Genomic DNA, 13,726 nt, shown 5'->3' with positions numbered 1-13,726 from the left:
AGAACAAAATAAATGCTGAGCATTAAAGGAATAAGATAGTTTTCCATCTAGCAAGAGAACTGTTCTTTTTGTGAGCTGGTTTATTTTGCCATTTGACAGTACAAGGTTTAAGTGTAGTTGTTGGTAACTGATACGTTTCTTTCCATAGGCCAAAAGTAACTCATTATTACTTCAGAGAGAGGCGAATGCACTAGCCATGCAGCAGAAGTGGAATTCTCTAGATGAAGGCAGTCGTCTTACCTTAAATCTTTTAAGCAAGGAAATTGATTTGAGGAATGGTGAGGTAAAGAAAGGGGTAATTGGGATGAAACAAATCTTTTGAGTTTTTTATATGTGCATAAGTGCATGCATTTTAACTACGAGTTAAAACTCTTGGTTGTAACATTCCCAAGTTCTGTGCAAGTTAAGTCACTGTTGTTGTTGCACCCAGTTACTTCCTTGAGATCAAGAAGGTGCAGCTGCTATGCTGCTGCTCCAGTCATCCATTTACAAAATGGAAAGAATGTGACAATCCGTTTTCATGCAATAATTACTTTTCGTTCTACTTGTACATGTTATAAACCTAAACATTCTGCCAGTGGACTCTACAGAAATTTCTACTTCAGTATTCATTTTATCTCTGTGTTTCAGCACTTCGGTGTGATTAGAATTAGCTTTGTATCCTATGTTGTATGCCCAAAGTTCTATTTGTGTCTTAAGTAGCTCTTTTATATTGTAGAAATGTTGTGTCCTAGAAATGCATCTTCTGTTTTCACTTTAATACTTGAGTTGCGTGAAGGAGGTGAAAAGCTAACTTGATATTTACAGAACATATTAATTCTTTTTTCAGACTGATTATACTGAAGACTGTGCAGACACAAAGCCAGATCGAGACATTGAATTGGAGCTGTCAGCCCTTGATACAGATGAACCTGATGGACAAGGTGAACAAATAGAAGTAAGTACAAAAATCTGTGTGTCTAAAGAGGTCACTGGGTCCATTCATTAGTTACTAAAATACTTCTAAACTTTCTTTGTGAGTTAGTAGATTGTTCATAGCAAAGCCTTTTGGTTTTAGTCTTTGTAGTGGTATCAAACATTTGTCTTATTTTAACACTAGGGGTCTCATACTTCTCATTCAGATATCTGGCGGTTAATATTACCAAAGTCAAAAACAGCTCACCGTGTTCTTTGTCATAGCTGTCAGCTTTTTGCTCTTTCTCTTTCCATAGCATTAGTAATGATGGGAGTCCATTCCTTTCCCCTTCCCCTGCAGTATTGAAACTGTAGTGAAGAATGTTTTACATTGAAGTTTACGTGTAAATGCACTCATTTAATTTAAGCTTTGTGCTCACCTGTTTCTGATGGTAAAGTCATTTAAATGATTGTAATCCAGTGTTCTTTTGTTTCCGCTACTACTTCATTGTTTGTAATTCTGTGCATCTGCCCGTTTCTTCTATGCTGTTTCCTCCTTTGCTGTGCAGTCATAAAACATTCTGGTGTTCATCCCAAGCATTAGGATCAATTGTCCTTTTTTTAAAGTATGGTACACTTCAAATAAATTAAGGTTCTTATCTGGAACATGTTCCATAATGTATTCCAATACTGCCTTACAGTACTGGCTACAGCTTTTGTTTTTTCTCGTATGGTATGTGATGCAGTACTGTAGTATCAAGTGTAAATAGCCATTAGACGGATGGAAGGACCTTTATCTTTAGCCTTTCCTATACCCCTAGTTATTGAAACAGCTCTCACTATCTTGTCTCCTTTATATCTTCCATGATAAACCATTTTTTAGCAACTGATGGCTATACTACCGTTGCCATTCACTGCCATCTTTGAATACTTGTTTTTTCCTTTTTGCTATAGTAAAATGTGGTAGACATTCCAATAGTATGAAATAAGGAGTCTTATGATGAGACTTCCATTTCCATCACCTTTATGTAGTGGAACATAATAGGAAAATTTAAAGCTGGTAGCGACAGTATTGATGGACGTTTCTACTTTTCTCCTGTAGGAGATTCTGGATATACAGCTAGGTATTAGTTCTCAAGATGATCAGCTGCTCAATGGAACAACTGTAGAGAATGGGCATCCGCTAAAGCAGCACCAGAAAGAATCTATGGAACAGAAGAGACAAAGTTTAGGTGAAGACCTTGTGATTCTGTGAGTGTTAGACAAAACAGCAGTGTGTGCCAGTATTAGACAAACAGCAACAGCAGAATAGTTGAAGCATGATTGTTTAAGGATGAGCTACGTACCTACTCAGACTTGGATTAGACACCTGCATTGTGTATACATGGTGAAGTGAGAAGAACCTCTTAAGAAATAGAATTAGGTCACAGATATGAAAGTCACAGGATGGTACCATTGTTCATATGCATTGTTGTAATTGTATATACTGAAACATGTCACAGCTGTTAAAAATACCTTTCACAGTAAGCAAAAAAATGCAAAAGTATTTTTATAGGTAACAAATTAAGACAAACTTCAAAAGGTTAAATGTCATACTGTTTGCACAAATCTCCATAGAGAGGTAGTTTTTAAAATACACTATTTTAGGGTTTTATGTTCTGTAGTCTTTGATCTGTAATGCAGCCTTTGAAAATGAGGCAGACTACATTTAACATCTTGAGCATACCGTTCCATAGGAAGATGTTTAGTCTGTTGCTAAAAATGAGTTTATGTCAGTATTTATTTAATGCACACAATTCAGTTCCGGATACTTGTGCATGTACTTGTTTAATATTTGTGTAACTTACTTTTCTCCTCAGGGAGGAGCAGAAAACAATCCTGCCCGTAACTTCTTGCTTCAGTCAGCCGATCACAACATCTGTTAGCAATGCAAGCTGCCTGCCCATCAGCACATCAGTCAGTGTTGGCAGCCTCATTTTGAAAACTGCTCACATTATGTCTGAGGATAAAAATGACTTTTTAAAGCCTGTTGCAAATGGCAGGATGGTTAACAGCTGAAAGGCATTCATCTTTCCAGCTTGTGACCACACCATGGAAGCATTTACACTAGCTTTTTATATATATAATATATATTATATAATGTATATTTTTTTTAAAAAAAATAATATTGGGGTCATGCATTTCCTGTGGACTCTTTGATACTTCAAGCCCCTCTCGCATTAGCATTCTGAAGAAAAAGAAACTTACTTTACTAGGGTAAGGCGTTCACTTTCCACAAATGAATGGAATTTGGACATTGTTTTACTTAAGCTTAAAGCAGCTTTTTATGAGTTTGTAGCAATCCGGTGCGGTATCTGAGCCATTCTTGTTTAAAATGGCTTCTGTAGAAAACTAACAACTCAGTTATTTAAACTAGCAGGATCCTACAATGATACATCTAGTGAAAGGAAGACTAACTTATTTGTCTCTATTTTGTTTCATGAGAGAAGAAGTTGTGTCTTGTTGCAGCTGCTTTTTCTTTAGTTGTGGAACTTTGCATGGAGTATTGTTTCCTGTTTGAAGACTGAGAGGTGGAGATTTGGACTTGAGACTTTTACAGGGTTAACACACCATTAGCTTTGCACTGCTATGTTATTTGCAGGTCTGTGGTGCAGTGCTTTGCTGCAGCTTTTTGTTTCCATTTCCACCCCCACCCCCCCCCAATTTCTGCTTTAGTACTGTAGATACACATACACAGGCTACTTGTCCAAGTAAAGTTATCAGAAGTAAACCAAGTGCCTAAGTCCTCCAGCTAATGTACTAGGTATTGATTTCCCCAAGTTCTACGTGAAAAAAATTTCAACCATTTTGAGAGGTTATGCACTAATGTAACAGCAATTTTGTTTTGTTTTTTTTTTTTCTTTTTTTAGTAATAGTTCTCAACTTGGAGATTATAGAATCCAGATGACTTGGCAAAAAGTATCAGGTGCTCTTGGCTTTCCTTTGAAAACCCTGTATGTAGTGTTTGCACTGACTAACAAGATGGTATTGCTGTTTTTTGTACTGTTTTGTTTTTAATTTAAACTAAATATTGGGAATTTAAGGCGGTTATATTACCTTTGTTAAATGTTGTTAAGCATAATTTTGTGTTCAGGTTTAATTTTTGCTTGTTCAGTGGCAACTTATTTTCAAAGACCTTGAAAATACAATAATATAGCATTATCTGACCTTCAGAGTACTGAAAAGTGTATGAATTTATGCCCTGTTAAGATGTGACTGAGAATCATGTTAGACATGTCAACTGAAAATTGGTTTTCATAAATACACATGAACTAGGGCCCTGGGCATATTTTTTTGAGAAGCTTAAAAATCCACTTTTTTTTTTTTTTGGAAAAGAAAGCAGGACTCTCCCTCCTGATGATTATTACTATCTTCTTGTTTGTCCTCTTACTTTTCTTTGTGACAAGTTTTACATTTTTTTGTGTTTTTATTAACTTCTGTGAAGTTGTTTACTCTGAAAATTGTACTGGAATATTTTAAGCCAAGCTGATCTTTCACCAGGTGTACTGCATGTAAGGGCTTTTCCTGCTAGCAAAATGCTTAAAGAGGATCATGTTACTGGTCGTCTGAGTTGTTATTTTACAAAATCACAGCTATGTGGTCGGGTAAGATTTTGATAACTGTTTTGTGCACGCTTCTGGGGGGTGGGGGTTGGCATTTCCCTGAGGGTTACTGATTAGACTAAGTAAATATTGGTGTTTGATATCTCTCCTAATGAACCTGTCCATGAAATAATTATGTTGTAAATATACCTGAAAATCCAAGGGTTAGTTTTGATATTCTGGTGTCAGTATGGAAGATCTTACACATCTATTTAATACTCAAATGTAAAGGAATGTATGTAGAAAAACAGTCAAGTAGTCTTTTCTTAGTTTCCTTTGGCTGTTGCTGTACCTTCCTATAGCCAGTGCCACCTCATAGCTAGGATTAGACTGATGCTTTGTTTCACTTGCAACTTGAAGTGAATAGATACAAGAACCAGACCACCTTTGTCACCTTAACTTATTTCCTATTGATGTTAACTTTAACTTAGAATGTTAGACATAAATATGATTGTTGTATATTTTATACCAAGACCATTCTGTAAATATGAATTTATATTACTTTTGAAATGCTTCTGAGATACTATTATTTGCTGTACAATGTAATTCCAAAACAGATATGCAAACAAGTATGTCTCTTTCATGGATATTTAAACAGTGAGATCTTCCATGTTGAAGGTGATGTAATTTTTTTAAAAGATTTTTAAATTTTAAATTGCTATTTTGTTACAAAAATAGAGAAAATATAAAGGTTTGAGAAGTCCTTATTTGCCCTCAGGGAAAGAGCCCTCTGTGCACCAGAACTCCACAGAACATCTTCAGCATGATCTGAGGGTGAATATATACTACATAAATTGATTGTGTATTTACCTTAACTTTTTAATTTTAAAATTGCAATTTTAAAAACTTGGTTGTGCTCTGCTGGAGGGGGATTGGGATAAGCTGCTTACACACATTTGCCTGTTTGTCCAGTGAAATTACATAAGCCTAACATATTCCTGCCAACCATACTGGCGTATTTAAGAACAAATGTATCTATATACTCTTGTCTGCAGCAGGAGGTCCCATGATATAGCAGTTCTCTAGGATGACCATACACTTCATATGGAAAGTTGGTTCTTAACTGAGGCTAGTTTTTTTTTAGTTTAAATTTTAATATATAGAATGACAGGCAAAACAATGGGGGGGGGGGGGGTTAACAGCATGCCAGCTTTGTCATACGGTTTTAACGCTGACTGTGTGGGTTTTGCCATGAAACTACACCCTCCACTGCCCTGACAAAGAGAAGCTACAGGTGGGAACCTAGTTCTGGCTTGCTTTGGTGAAGTTTCAGCCCTTAACCCTATACAAACAAGTATGTATTCATTTGTCTAGTTGTAAATCAGGTGCCTTTGGGCTATGGAAGGGCTTATTTTCTGACACTGAGATATAGTGACTTACCTTTGTGTGTTAATAGCAGTGATTCCCATTTGGGTTTTGGCCTAACTTACCTGTGCTGTCAGAAAAAAAGGCCCATAGCAGATTGGGGAAAGAGATTGGCTCTCTTGCTTTGCTTGGACAAGCATTTTGGGTTGTTTTGGTTTGAGGTTTGTTTTTTTTTTCCCCACTGGGGGTACAGCAGGGATTTCACACGCAAGAGATACAAGAATTATTAGTATCTAAGTTAATTGTGTTGCCTCACTACCTGGATTCATTCCTTGGTTTGCCTCATTTCCCACATAGGTCTTAATAGAGACTAATGCTTGTGCTGGGAGAATGCTTGTGTGAGAAAGTAATTATCTGTACATTCTTAACATATACTTATAGCAGAGTGATTGCCCTGCTACTGATATTTTGTTCCTGTAAACAGGTGACAAGAAATGAATCTTAGTGTTTATGCAGATTTTGCATTGTAGAATGTATACTAGACCCTTCAAAGGAAAGGTTAGACTCTTTGCAAAGCAAACTGGCGTTGGTTCTTGGTAGTCTAGTACAGGGACACTGAAGTTTGACATTTGATTTAGGAAAAAAAAAAGTTGTACACAGCTGATTACGTTAAATAAGCTCTTAAGTGCTCTTTGTAGAAGTCTAATTTGGAAGGTTTTAGTGCTTCGATAACACAGTTGAAATTTTAATTTATCCTGTACTCAAGAGCTGAATGCTGTTCTTGTATAATAGTGTACTAGGCTGGATGAGGTACAAAATAATGCAGTGGTCAGAAACAGCTGAGGAAAGAATGCTTAGAATAACTTGATCTAAACTCAGAATAGTTCCAAACATTGTTTTTGTTTGCTTTTTTAAAGCACAAGTTGTCAAGTTGTACCTGTTGCTGTACATAAACACTGTATGCCAGCAGCTCCTTGATCATATTTGTGAACAGACTTTTCATTATTATTAGACTGTTATTAAAGGAAGATGTTGAATTTGAGAGTGTAACAAAATGAGAAACGGTCAGATTATCTATAGTATGTAAAAGTCCATTCTTTTTGTTGTAGTTTAATCCCTTGGTTAGGAAATTCCCTCTCATTGAGGGACCTCTTCTGCAAGCAGAACACAATAAATGTGCTTTTTTAAATGACCCAATTTTCCAGTATAAATGAACAGCTGACTTTGGCAGTAGTCATCACCGTGCATCGCTTTGCTGGCAAGGGAGCACGACAAGGAAAAAAAAGAAACAAAACTGTCAGTGGTGAGAGGAAACAAATCTGAATGATCAAAATGACCGATACCCGAACATAATCCTACACCCCGTTATTTAAGAAGGATGCTTGTGGAAGCTTTTAATCACTCAAGATTTAGCTGTAAAAGCTGAAATAAAACAGAGCCTGGCTGCATTTATTACTGCCAAAAGCCAAGGTCATTTGCACATAGCCCATCAATTTATCCAGAGTAGATCTCAGTTAATCCAAGGCATGGAAATGCATGCATTTTCTTAGCTGGGCAAACAAGTACATTATACGGTAGTTGTGATACAACACATGTGGCTTTTATTTGTACTGCACATACCCACTGTACAGCCACTCAGAAGTATTGTGGTTAGCTTGCAGCATCTGCTGTCCGCATTTATACTGTTTACTGCGTATTCTTTTCCCTGGAAGTTTTAAAGAAAATTTTTTTTTCTTGTTGCATTGATTACATTTTATAAATTTGCTTAGCTGGAAAGTTTGGGAAAAGAGGCCTGTTTGTCAATTGTACAACCGATTGTGAAGCTCTAGTGTGAATATTTTTACGTCTGTATTAGACATTTTCTTTGCAAATCTATTGTTCGATTGAAATGTAAATGAAATAAAAGATGGTGTACACCCATCATGTATAAAGCAGGCACCATCGCTACGATGGATTTAATGCTCATTTTTATGGCGCATTCTCAGCTTCTATTTAAAACTATAATTTAAAAAAAAAAAAATCTGTAAAATGAAATGGGGATATATGGGGGAGTAAATTCTATTCCGTTTATTTCGGTTTTGAGTTCCCAATGGTAATGTTTCCCTTGGTGTTAGAAGTAGGGGGGCCCCGCGGCGGGGCGGTGCCGTGTGTGTTTGCTGTAGCACTGAAGTGAAGAGGTTTTAGCTTTGGCTGGTCACGGAGTAGAGCATCCTGGTTTTCAGTGTTTGAGAGACTTGATGGAAGAAGTTTGCAGTATTGACATGTATTTGCATGCACGAATAAAAATTATTTGTCCACCTTACTTGCCTCTCTGCCTTCAAAGGGGGCGGGGGGAGGGGGGGCGGGGTTTGGCGGTTGGCTCCTCCCCCGTCCCGTCGGGCCGCCTCCTTCCCGTCGTGCCCCGCGCCGCTGAGAGGCAGACCCGGAAGGCGGCGCGCAGCGGGTGAGGCGGAGGCGGCGGGACGGGCCTCGCCGGGGTCGCGGCGCGGGTCGCGTCGTGCCGTGCCCCGGTGGGCTTGAGGGCGGCGGGCACACGGCCCGAAGGCGGGGAAGGGCCCGGGGTGGGGGGGGTTGGAAGGAGGCGGTGGGTCCGGGAGGCGGGGGGAGGCGGGCCGAGCCGAGTGAGGAACGGACGGTCGGAGCGTTTGCCCCTTTTCTAATGAAACTAAACCGGTTTTTCTGCCGGTGCCCCGGCCGAGGAGCCGCGTTCGCTCTTGGCGGCGACGCGTTGCCGTGGCCCGGGCACGGCTGCAGCCTGAACCCGGTGCCGCGCTGCAGCGCTCGGGAAATCGCCTCAGTAATCCCGGGCCAGCTGGCCATGGCCACCTCCGCCATAATCCGCCTCGTCTGGTTTTAACTCTTGCAGAACCTGCTGGCAGGTGCCAGAAAAACTAAACGCCCTACTTTATCCATAGGTTGCTCGGGGTGTCTTCGTCACATACGCATTGATAGGGATGCCTTGGAGAGCCCTGCAGAATCGTCAGCCCAAATCAACTGATTTGACTGAAATTGCTTTTTTTTTTAAAAAAAAAAAGACACTTTGTGGACGTTTAGACGTAGTTCATGCATCACACGTCGACAGCCACGTATCTGACCTTAGTGGCACTCCTTTCTACACCCGTTGCCCCTCACCCTGGAAAAAAGAGTAATTCTCAGGCATTTTACATCTCCATCAGGATGAGATCCGATCAGCAGCTCCTTTAGAGGGTTGCGGTGGAAGGAGTCAGTGGAGAGTGAGCCCCAAACTCTTAAGGTGCTCCGTGGTTCTTCAGCTTTCCATCCCTTGGAAATATCTGATCTTTCTGTTTTCCCGATGCAGGAGATGTACAGCCTGTAAATGCTGATGCTGTCAGTAGCTTTAGAGGGAGGATTCCACTGTTGTTAATTTCTGTTCAGCAGAAGGTATTTTGGTTTAAACAAATGTTTAACTGGGCAAAAGTGAGGATTTTTAGGGTAGTTGCAATCACTTTATCAGTGTGTCAGCATCTAATTTCAGTGTTGTCCGTACAAACAAGATGCTGTTGACTTCTGTGAAGATGACCAATGTGGTCAGTGGACAGGCAAAAAGATGACAGACATGAAGATCTTTCGACACGTTATATCTTAGCTTGGAAGTGATGTTCATGAAACGGTAGCACTGACTGCACTAAGCATTTATGTGTTCTGTCTCGATACTTAGAAAGTATGTTTTCTGTGTTTGAGAGTAACCTTTTTTATTAAGCAGCAAACATGGTTACATTTTCTTTAAACTTCTTTCCTTGCATGCGTTGTTATTTAAATGTGCTGGATTTCTGCAAAAGTTTTTTTGAGATTGTCTTCGACAATTTGAATTAATATAGTCTGAAATTTGTTCTTCCAGGTTTTGACAGAAGCTTGTCTCTGAAAGACTGGAAAGGAATAAAGGTCAGAACATTTTAATTTGATTAATTACACTAATCATTTTTCAGGTCAAATAAATCATTATTAAAATAATGCAAGTAATACTGGAAACTTAAATTTCAATAACTGGGAAAACAACCTCATGGAGCTGTCCAAGCGAGGCTGGTAAGAATCCTGAATCACGGTTAGAAAATTCATTCTCTGTGAGTGAGAACACACATAAAGTGTTTCTGCACTAGTGAGCCTCAAAGCAGTTCTGTTAGTAAAGGTTTTTAACATAAGTGAGTTTGAAATTGTGACTAAGAATTAACTCATGTGACTGACTGCACTGTAGGCTGTTTGATAGTGGGCTGTAAACTGTTCTTATGTGGCTAAAAAACTGCTCTGAGGAGGTAGAGGGCTATTGTTACGCATTTAAAGTGGTGTCTCGTGCTGCATATTTGAATAAGAGATACATTCTCTATTTTGTTAATTTATTTTTTAGAACATAATGACTGCTTTGGATGATAAACTGCTTGGTGAGAAGCTCCAGTATTATTACAGCAGTAGCGAGGGTGAGGATGAAGACAGTGAGAAAGAAGATAAAGAAGGCGAGAGCACCATTCCTGAAAGCGTTGGGGAAGTAGAGCTTAGCAGCGATGGCAGTGCAGTCAACACAGGTATCATCATATCAAACTAATTGTTTTGTAAATACTTTGTTTATTGAAAGATTCACGTGTTTTTCTAAAATTCATTTTTTGCAATGAAAGTCCTGGTTTTATGCATACTTGAGTCAGAGATTGATCATTTCCTGGCTGTAGTCTAACCTTATTTTTAATAGCTAGTTCTTTATTTTAATGTTTCACTTCGCCTCTGAGAGACTTCGGCATTATATCTAAAGCAGTTAGGCTTTGCATACAAAGCTGATTTGTACAATTTGGTTGATGACACATAAATTTCTTTCCTGTAAGCTGCACAGTTGTTAACCCCTAACAGGTGGGTGCTGAACAACTACATGAGGAACAGACAGAAAGTGGCCAGGCTTTCCCAAAACACCATTCTCCACTGCCACTGTCAGAGACACAATACTGGTCTGTGTGGATCATTGGTGTGATCCAGAGGGTATTTCTTATGTTCTTATGAAAGACTGTCCCTCTGTGTTGTACGGTTTCTCTAAGAACAATGAAAAATCTTCTTCCTGCATGTGTTCACATCTTTCACCTGAAGGAAGAATGGAAGAATTGTACTACTAAACTGGTATACTTACAGAGGACCTGAAAAAGCAACTCCGCAGGGCCCCAGCAGCAAAGTAACACCAAGGTGCAGTCTGTAAGAATTAACACTATTGTACATCACCGAATGTACTTCTGTACAAAAGCATTGGCAAACTTAATCATACTTTCCCATCATTATTTTTGTTCTTATGAAAAGCCATGCTAACAGTAGGGGAATTCTTGAGCGCTGGTGGTTCTACTTCAAGAGCACAAATGCTAATCTTTGGAATAATCTTTGGGACCATTATGAGAGTAGCCTAGTTAGATAATCTTTAGTCTTCTTAGGAGAAAAAAATAGATACAAGCTCAAGGACATGTAAAATGGCAAATTACTTTCATTTCAACATTTTGCACAGTATACAAAAAGTTTATGATAGCACCACTATTTTACTGCTGACTTATAATTTATTACTTGAATTTTAAATGATAGGTGTAATTTTATTACCCTTTTATACAAAATGCCTATATATTTAATTACAGGTCCCAAAGGAGTCATTAACGACTGGCGAAGATTTAAACAATTGGAAACTGAACAGCGGCAGGAGCAGCGCAGAGAAATGGAACGACTCATAAAAAAGTTATCTATGACATGTAGATCTCACTTAGATGAAGAGACTGATAAGCAGAAGCAGAAAGAGCTTCAGGAAAAAATCAATGGAAAGGTAGCATGGCACAAATGAGTTAAAATGCCACTTAAATGTTTAACATTTTCAGTTTCATCATTTGCGTATGTGAAGCAGATAGGAGTCCTTGTTCTATCAGTAGATATGTATTGTTTCTCCCTAGTAAACAGGAACACAGCAGCAGTGTAAGAGGTGCATTGTAATTGTATTTGCCAGGTGTTGTCAAGCTTAATTATTTTGCATTTCAGTGGTATTCCAGGAGCATTGCATTTGCCTGTGTTAAGAAATAAGCGATTTAGCTGCTACACCAAAGAAGTCCAAATCCTTTTCCCAGATTTCCCTTATCTGTTTATCAAATAAGTCAACTTCAAGGGATTAATACAAAGAGTTGTATAGCAAACCTATGAATACTGCCTCCCACGCCTAAAACAAGAGTTTAGGAGTCCTTACTGATTTCGTATTTAGTAAGTGGATGTTGAGAATTTAGCTTTGACTTGGAGCTACAAAGATAGAAGGCGTTGGAAGTAGTGAATGGTTTTAATCAACTGAGCTGTATAACTAGCTCTTATGGTTCTAGTCAGAGAAGTTACTAATTAGCAGACAGCATTTCTTGCTTTCAGCTGATGAGAGTTGGCCACACTGTCCTGTACCTTGAGTGATGCAAATATTTTTAACAAAGCAGGTGAACAGATAGGAAATGCATAAAATCCTGTTAACTTTAGTTCTACAGACAAGATAACACATTTGGGTGCCAAACAATGTTAACTGAAAAACTAAACAAAAAAGCTAATGAAAAAGAAGCTAGACTTCGATCAGGCATGGTATCCAAATCAGTGCTCATAGCTTAGTGAAAGCACATATCCACCATTAACCTGAATTAAAGTGGGAGCATAGAGCAGCCACTTGTGTTACTAGTGCAGCTTGTGGAAGCTGGAATACCCAAGGCTGAAACCGCTTTTCCCACTGGACATGGTTTCTAATTAGATCAAAATGGAGTATAATACAGAGGGTGCTTGAGCCTTCATGGCTTACGCTTTGCTGTTATTAAAGATGAGTGACCCATATTAATCCTCTTGATTTAAATTCTCATTATATAAGTGACCCATATAGTGACGCAGATCTTTTTCATGTATCTTTGTACATGTTTTTTAGATGACGTTACAAGAATATAACATGATTCACAATGATGAAGATGATGAGGAATTTTTACAGCGATACAGGAAGCAGCGAATGGAGGAGATGAGACAGCAGTTGTACAGTGGGCAGCAATTTAAACAGGTTTTTGAGATTACCAGTGGAGAAGCATTTTTGGACACAGTTGATAAAGAGCATAAGAGCACACTGATCATGATCCATATTTATGAAGATGATATCCCTGGCACCGAATCCCTGAACGGCTGTATGATCTGCCTGGCCGCTGAGTATCCGACAGTTAAATTTTGCAGAGTAAAGAGTTCGCTCATTGGTGCTAGCACTCGCTTTACTAATAATGCTTTGCCAGCTTTGCTGATCTATAAGGCAGGTGAGCTCATCGGCAACTTTGTGCGAATCACTGACCAGCTTGGAGAGGATTTTTTTGCTGTAGACCTGGAGGCTTTTCTTCAGGAATGTGGTTTGCTTCCAGAAAAAGACCTAGTGCTCCTGACTTCTATACATAATCCATCTGCATGTTACAGTGAAGACAGTGATCTGGAAATAGACTGAACCACTTATGCCAAGGGCCATTAGGTGTAGTTGTACTGTGGGATGTTCTTGTGCTAGGGATCATGCTTTCTTCCATAGTGTGGGTATGTATTCTTCCCCTTCATGCACTTTGACTTTTGCTCGTTAAAAATTTGTTAAAAATACTCTAAGGAATTCCTAACGTTTTCTTAAATTAATTCAATAAAGTACACACTAAAACAGTCTGGCTTTTATGCAATTCAAATGTATTTTACTAAACATGAAGTTCTAACACAAGTCGGTAAGTCTAGGAAATTGTGTGTTCTCATCTCTGTTCTCCAAATCTCTTAGATTTTTATTTTTTTTTTTAAACATTTTGTTCTCAGATCAGCTGTGTATGGTCAGTCTCCTTACAGGTTTCCTGAAACTGTGTAATGTGAATACCAGTTGGATTGAGACATGGCCACCT

At 38.7% G+C, this 13,726-nt stretch overlaps 2 protein-coding genes across 13 annotated transcripts in view; both read left to right on the top strand.

Moving 5' to 3' along the window:
• The window catches only part of RC3H2 (ring finger and CCCH-type domains 2), a 30,790-nt gene extending 22,648 nt beyond the window's left edge, over positions 1–8,142 (top strand). For 3 of the 9 annotated variants that reach the window (XM_049833334.1, XM_049833331.1, XM_049833328.1), the window contains 4 exons: positions 149–283; positions 830–937; positions 1,997–2,145; positions 2,754–3,883. In XM_049833334.1, the coding sequence (XP_049689291.1) occupies positions 149–283; positions 830–937; positions 1,997–2,145; positions 2,754–2,952 (591 nt within the window). In that variant the 3' untranslated portion in view covers positions 2,953–3,883. Of the gene's footprint in view, positions 1–148; positions 284–829; positions 938–1,996; positions 2,146–2,753 lie in introns of those variants that run through there. The other 6 variants (XM_049833329.1, XM_049833332.1, XM_049833333.1 and 3 more) reach the window with 6 other exon arrangements.
• Positions 8,143–8,209: 67 nt separating this feature from the next.
• Positions 8,210–13,497, top strand: PDCL (phosducin like). Of its 4 annotated transcripts, none has more exons than XM_049833340.1 (5): positions 8,210–8,283; positions 9,700–9,743; positions 10,204–10,378; positions 11,453–11,634; positions 12,748–13,497. In XM_049833340.1, the coding sequence occupies exons 3-5, from the start codon at positions 10,210–10,212 to the stop codon at positions 13,297–13,299; spliced, it is 903 nt and encodes a 300-aa protein (XP_049689297.1). In that variant the 5' UTR covers positions 8,210–8,283; positions 9,700–9,743; positions 10,204–10,209; the 3' UTR covers positions 13,300–13,497. The 4 variants fall into 4 exon arrangements, with proteins under 4 accessions (XP_049689297.1, XP_049689300.1, XP_049689299.1 ...); XM_049833343.1 differs by lacking the exon at positions 8,210–8,283 and adding an exon at positions 8,298–8,350; XM_049833342.1 differs by lacking the exon at positions 8,210–8,283 and adding an exon at positions 8,426–9,093.
• The last annotated feature ends 229 nt before the right edge of the window (positions 13,498–13,726 follow it).

The sequence above is a fragment of the Accipiter gentilis genome, chromosome 29, assembly GCF_929443795.1.
Source record: "Accipiter gentilis chromosome 29, bAccGen1.1, whole genome shotgun sequence".
NCBI classification, from domain to species: Eukaryota; Metazoa; Chordata; class Aves; order Accipitriformes; family Accipitridae; genus Astur; species Astur gentilis.
Note: the sequence above shows the minus strand (reverse complement) of the source record. Positions and strands in the feature narration are given on the sequence as shown.

What these genes read in the sequence shown, in the direction of transcription:
- PDCL (XM_049833340.1), top strand. Translation starts at nt 10,210, where the DNA reads ATGACTGCTTTGGATGATAAACTGCTTGGTGAGAAGCTCCAGTATTAT. An exon ending in TGGCAGTGCAGTCAACACAG is followed by an intron (nt 10,379 to 11,452) that starts GTATCATCATAT and finishes ATTTAATTACAG; the next exon opens with GTCCCAAAGGAGTCATTAAC. An exon ending in AGGAAAAAATCAATGGAAAG is followed by an intron (nt 11,635 to 12,747) that starts GTAGCATGGCAC and finishes CATGTTTTTTAG; the next exon opens with ATGACGTTACAAGAATATAA.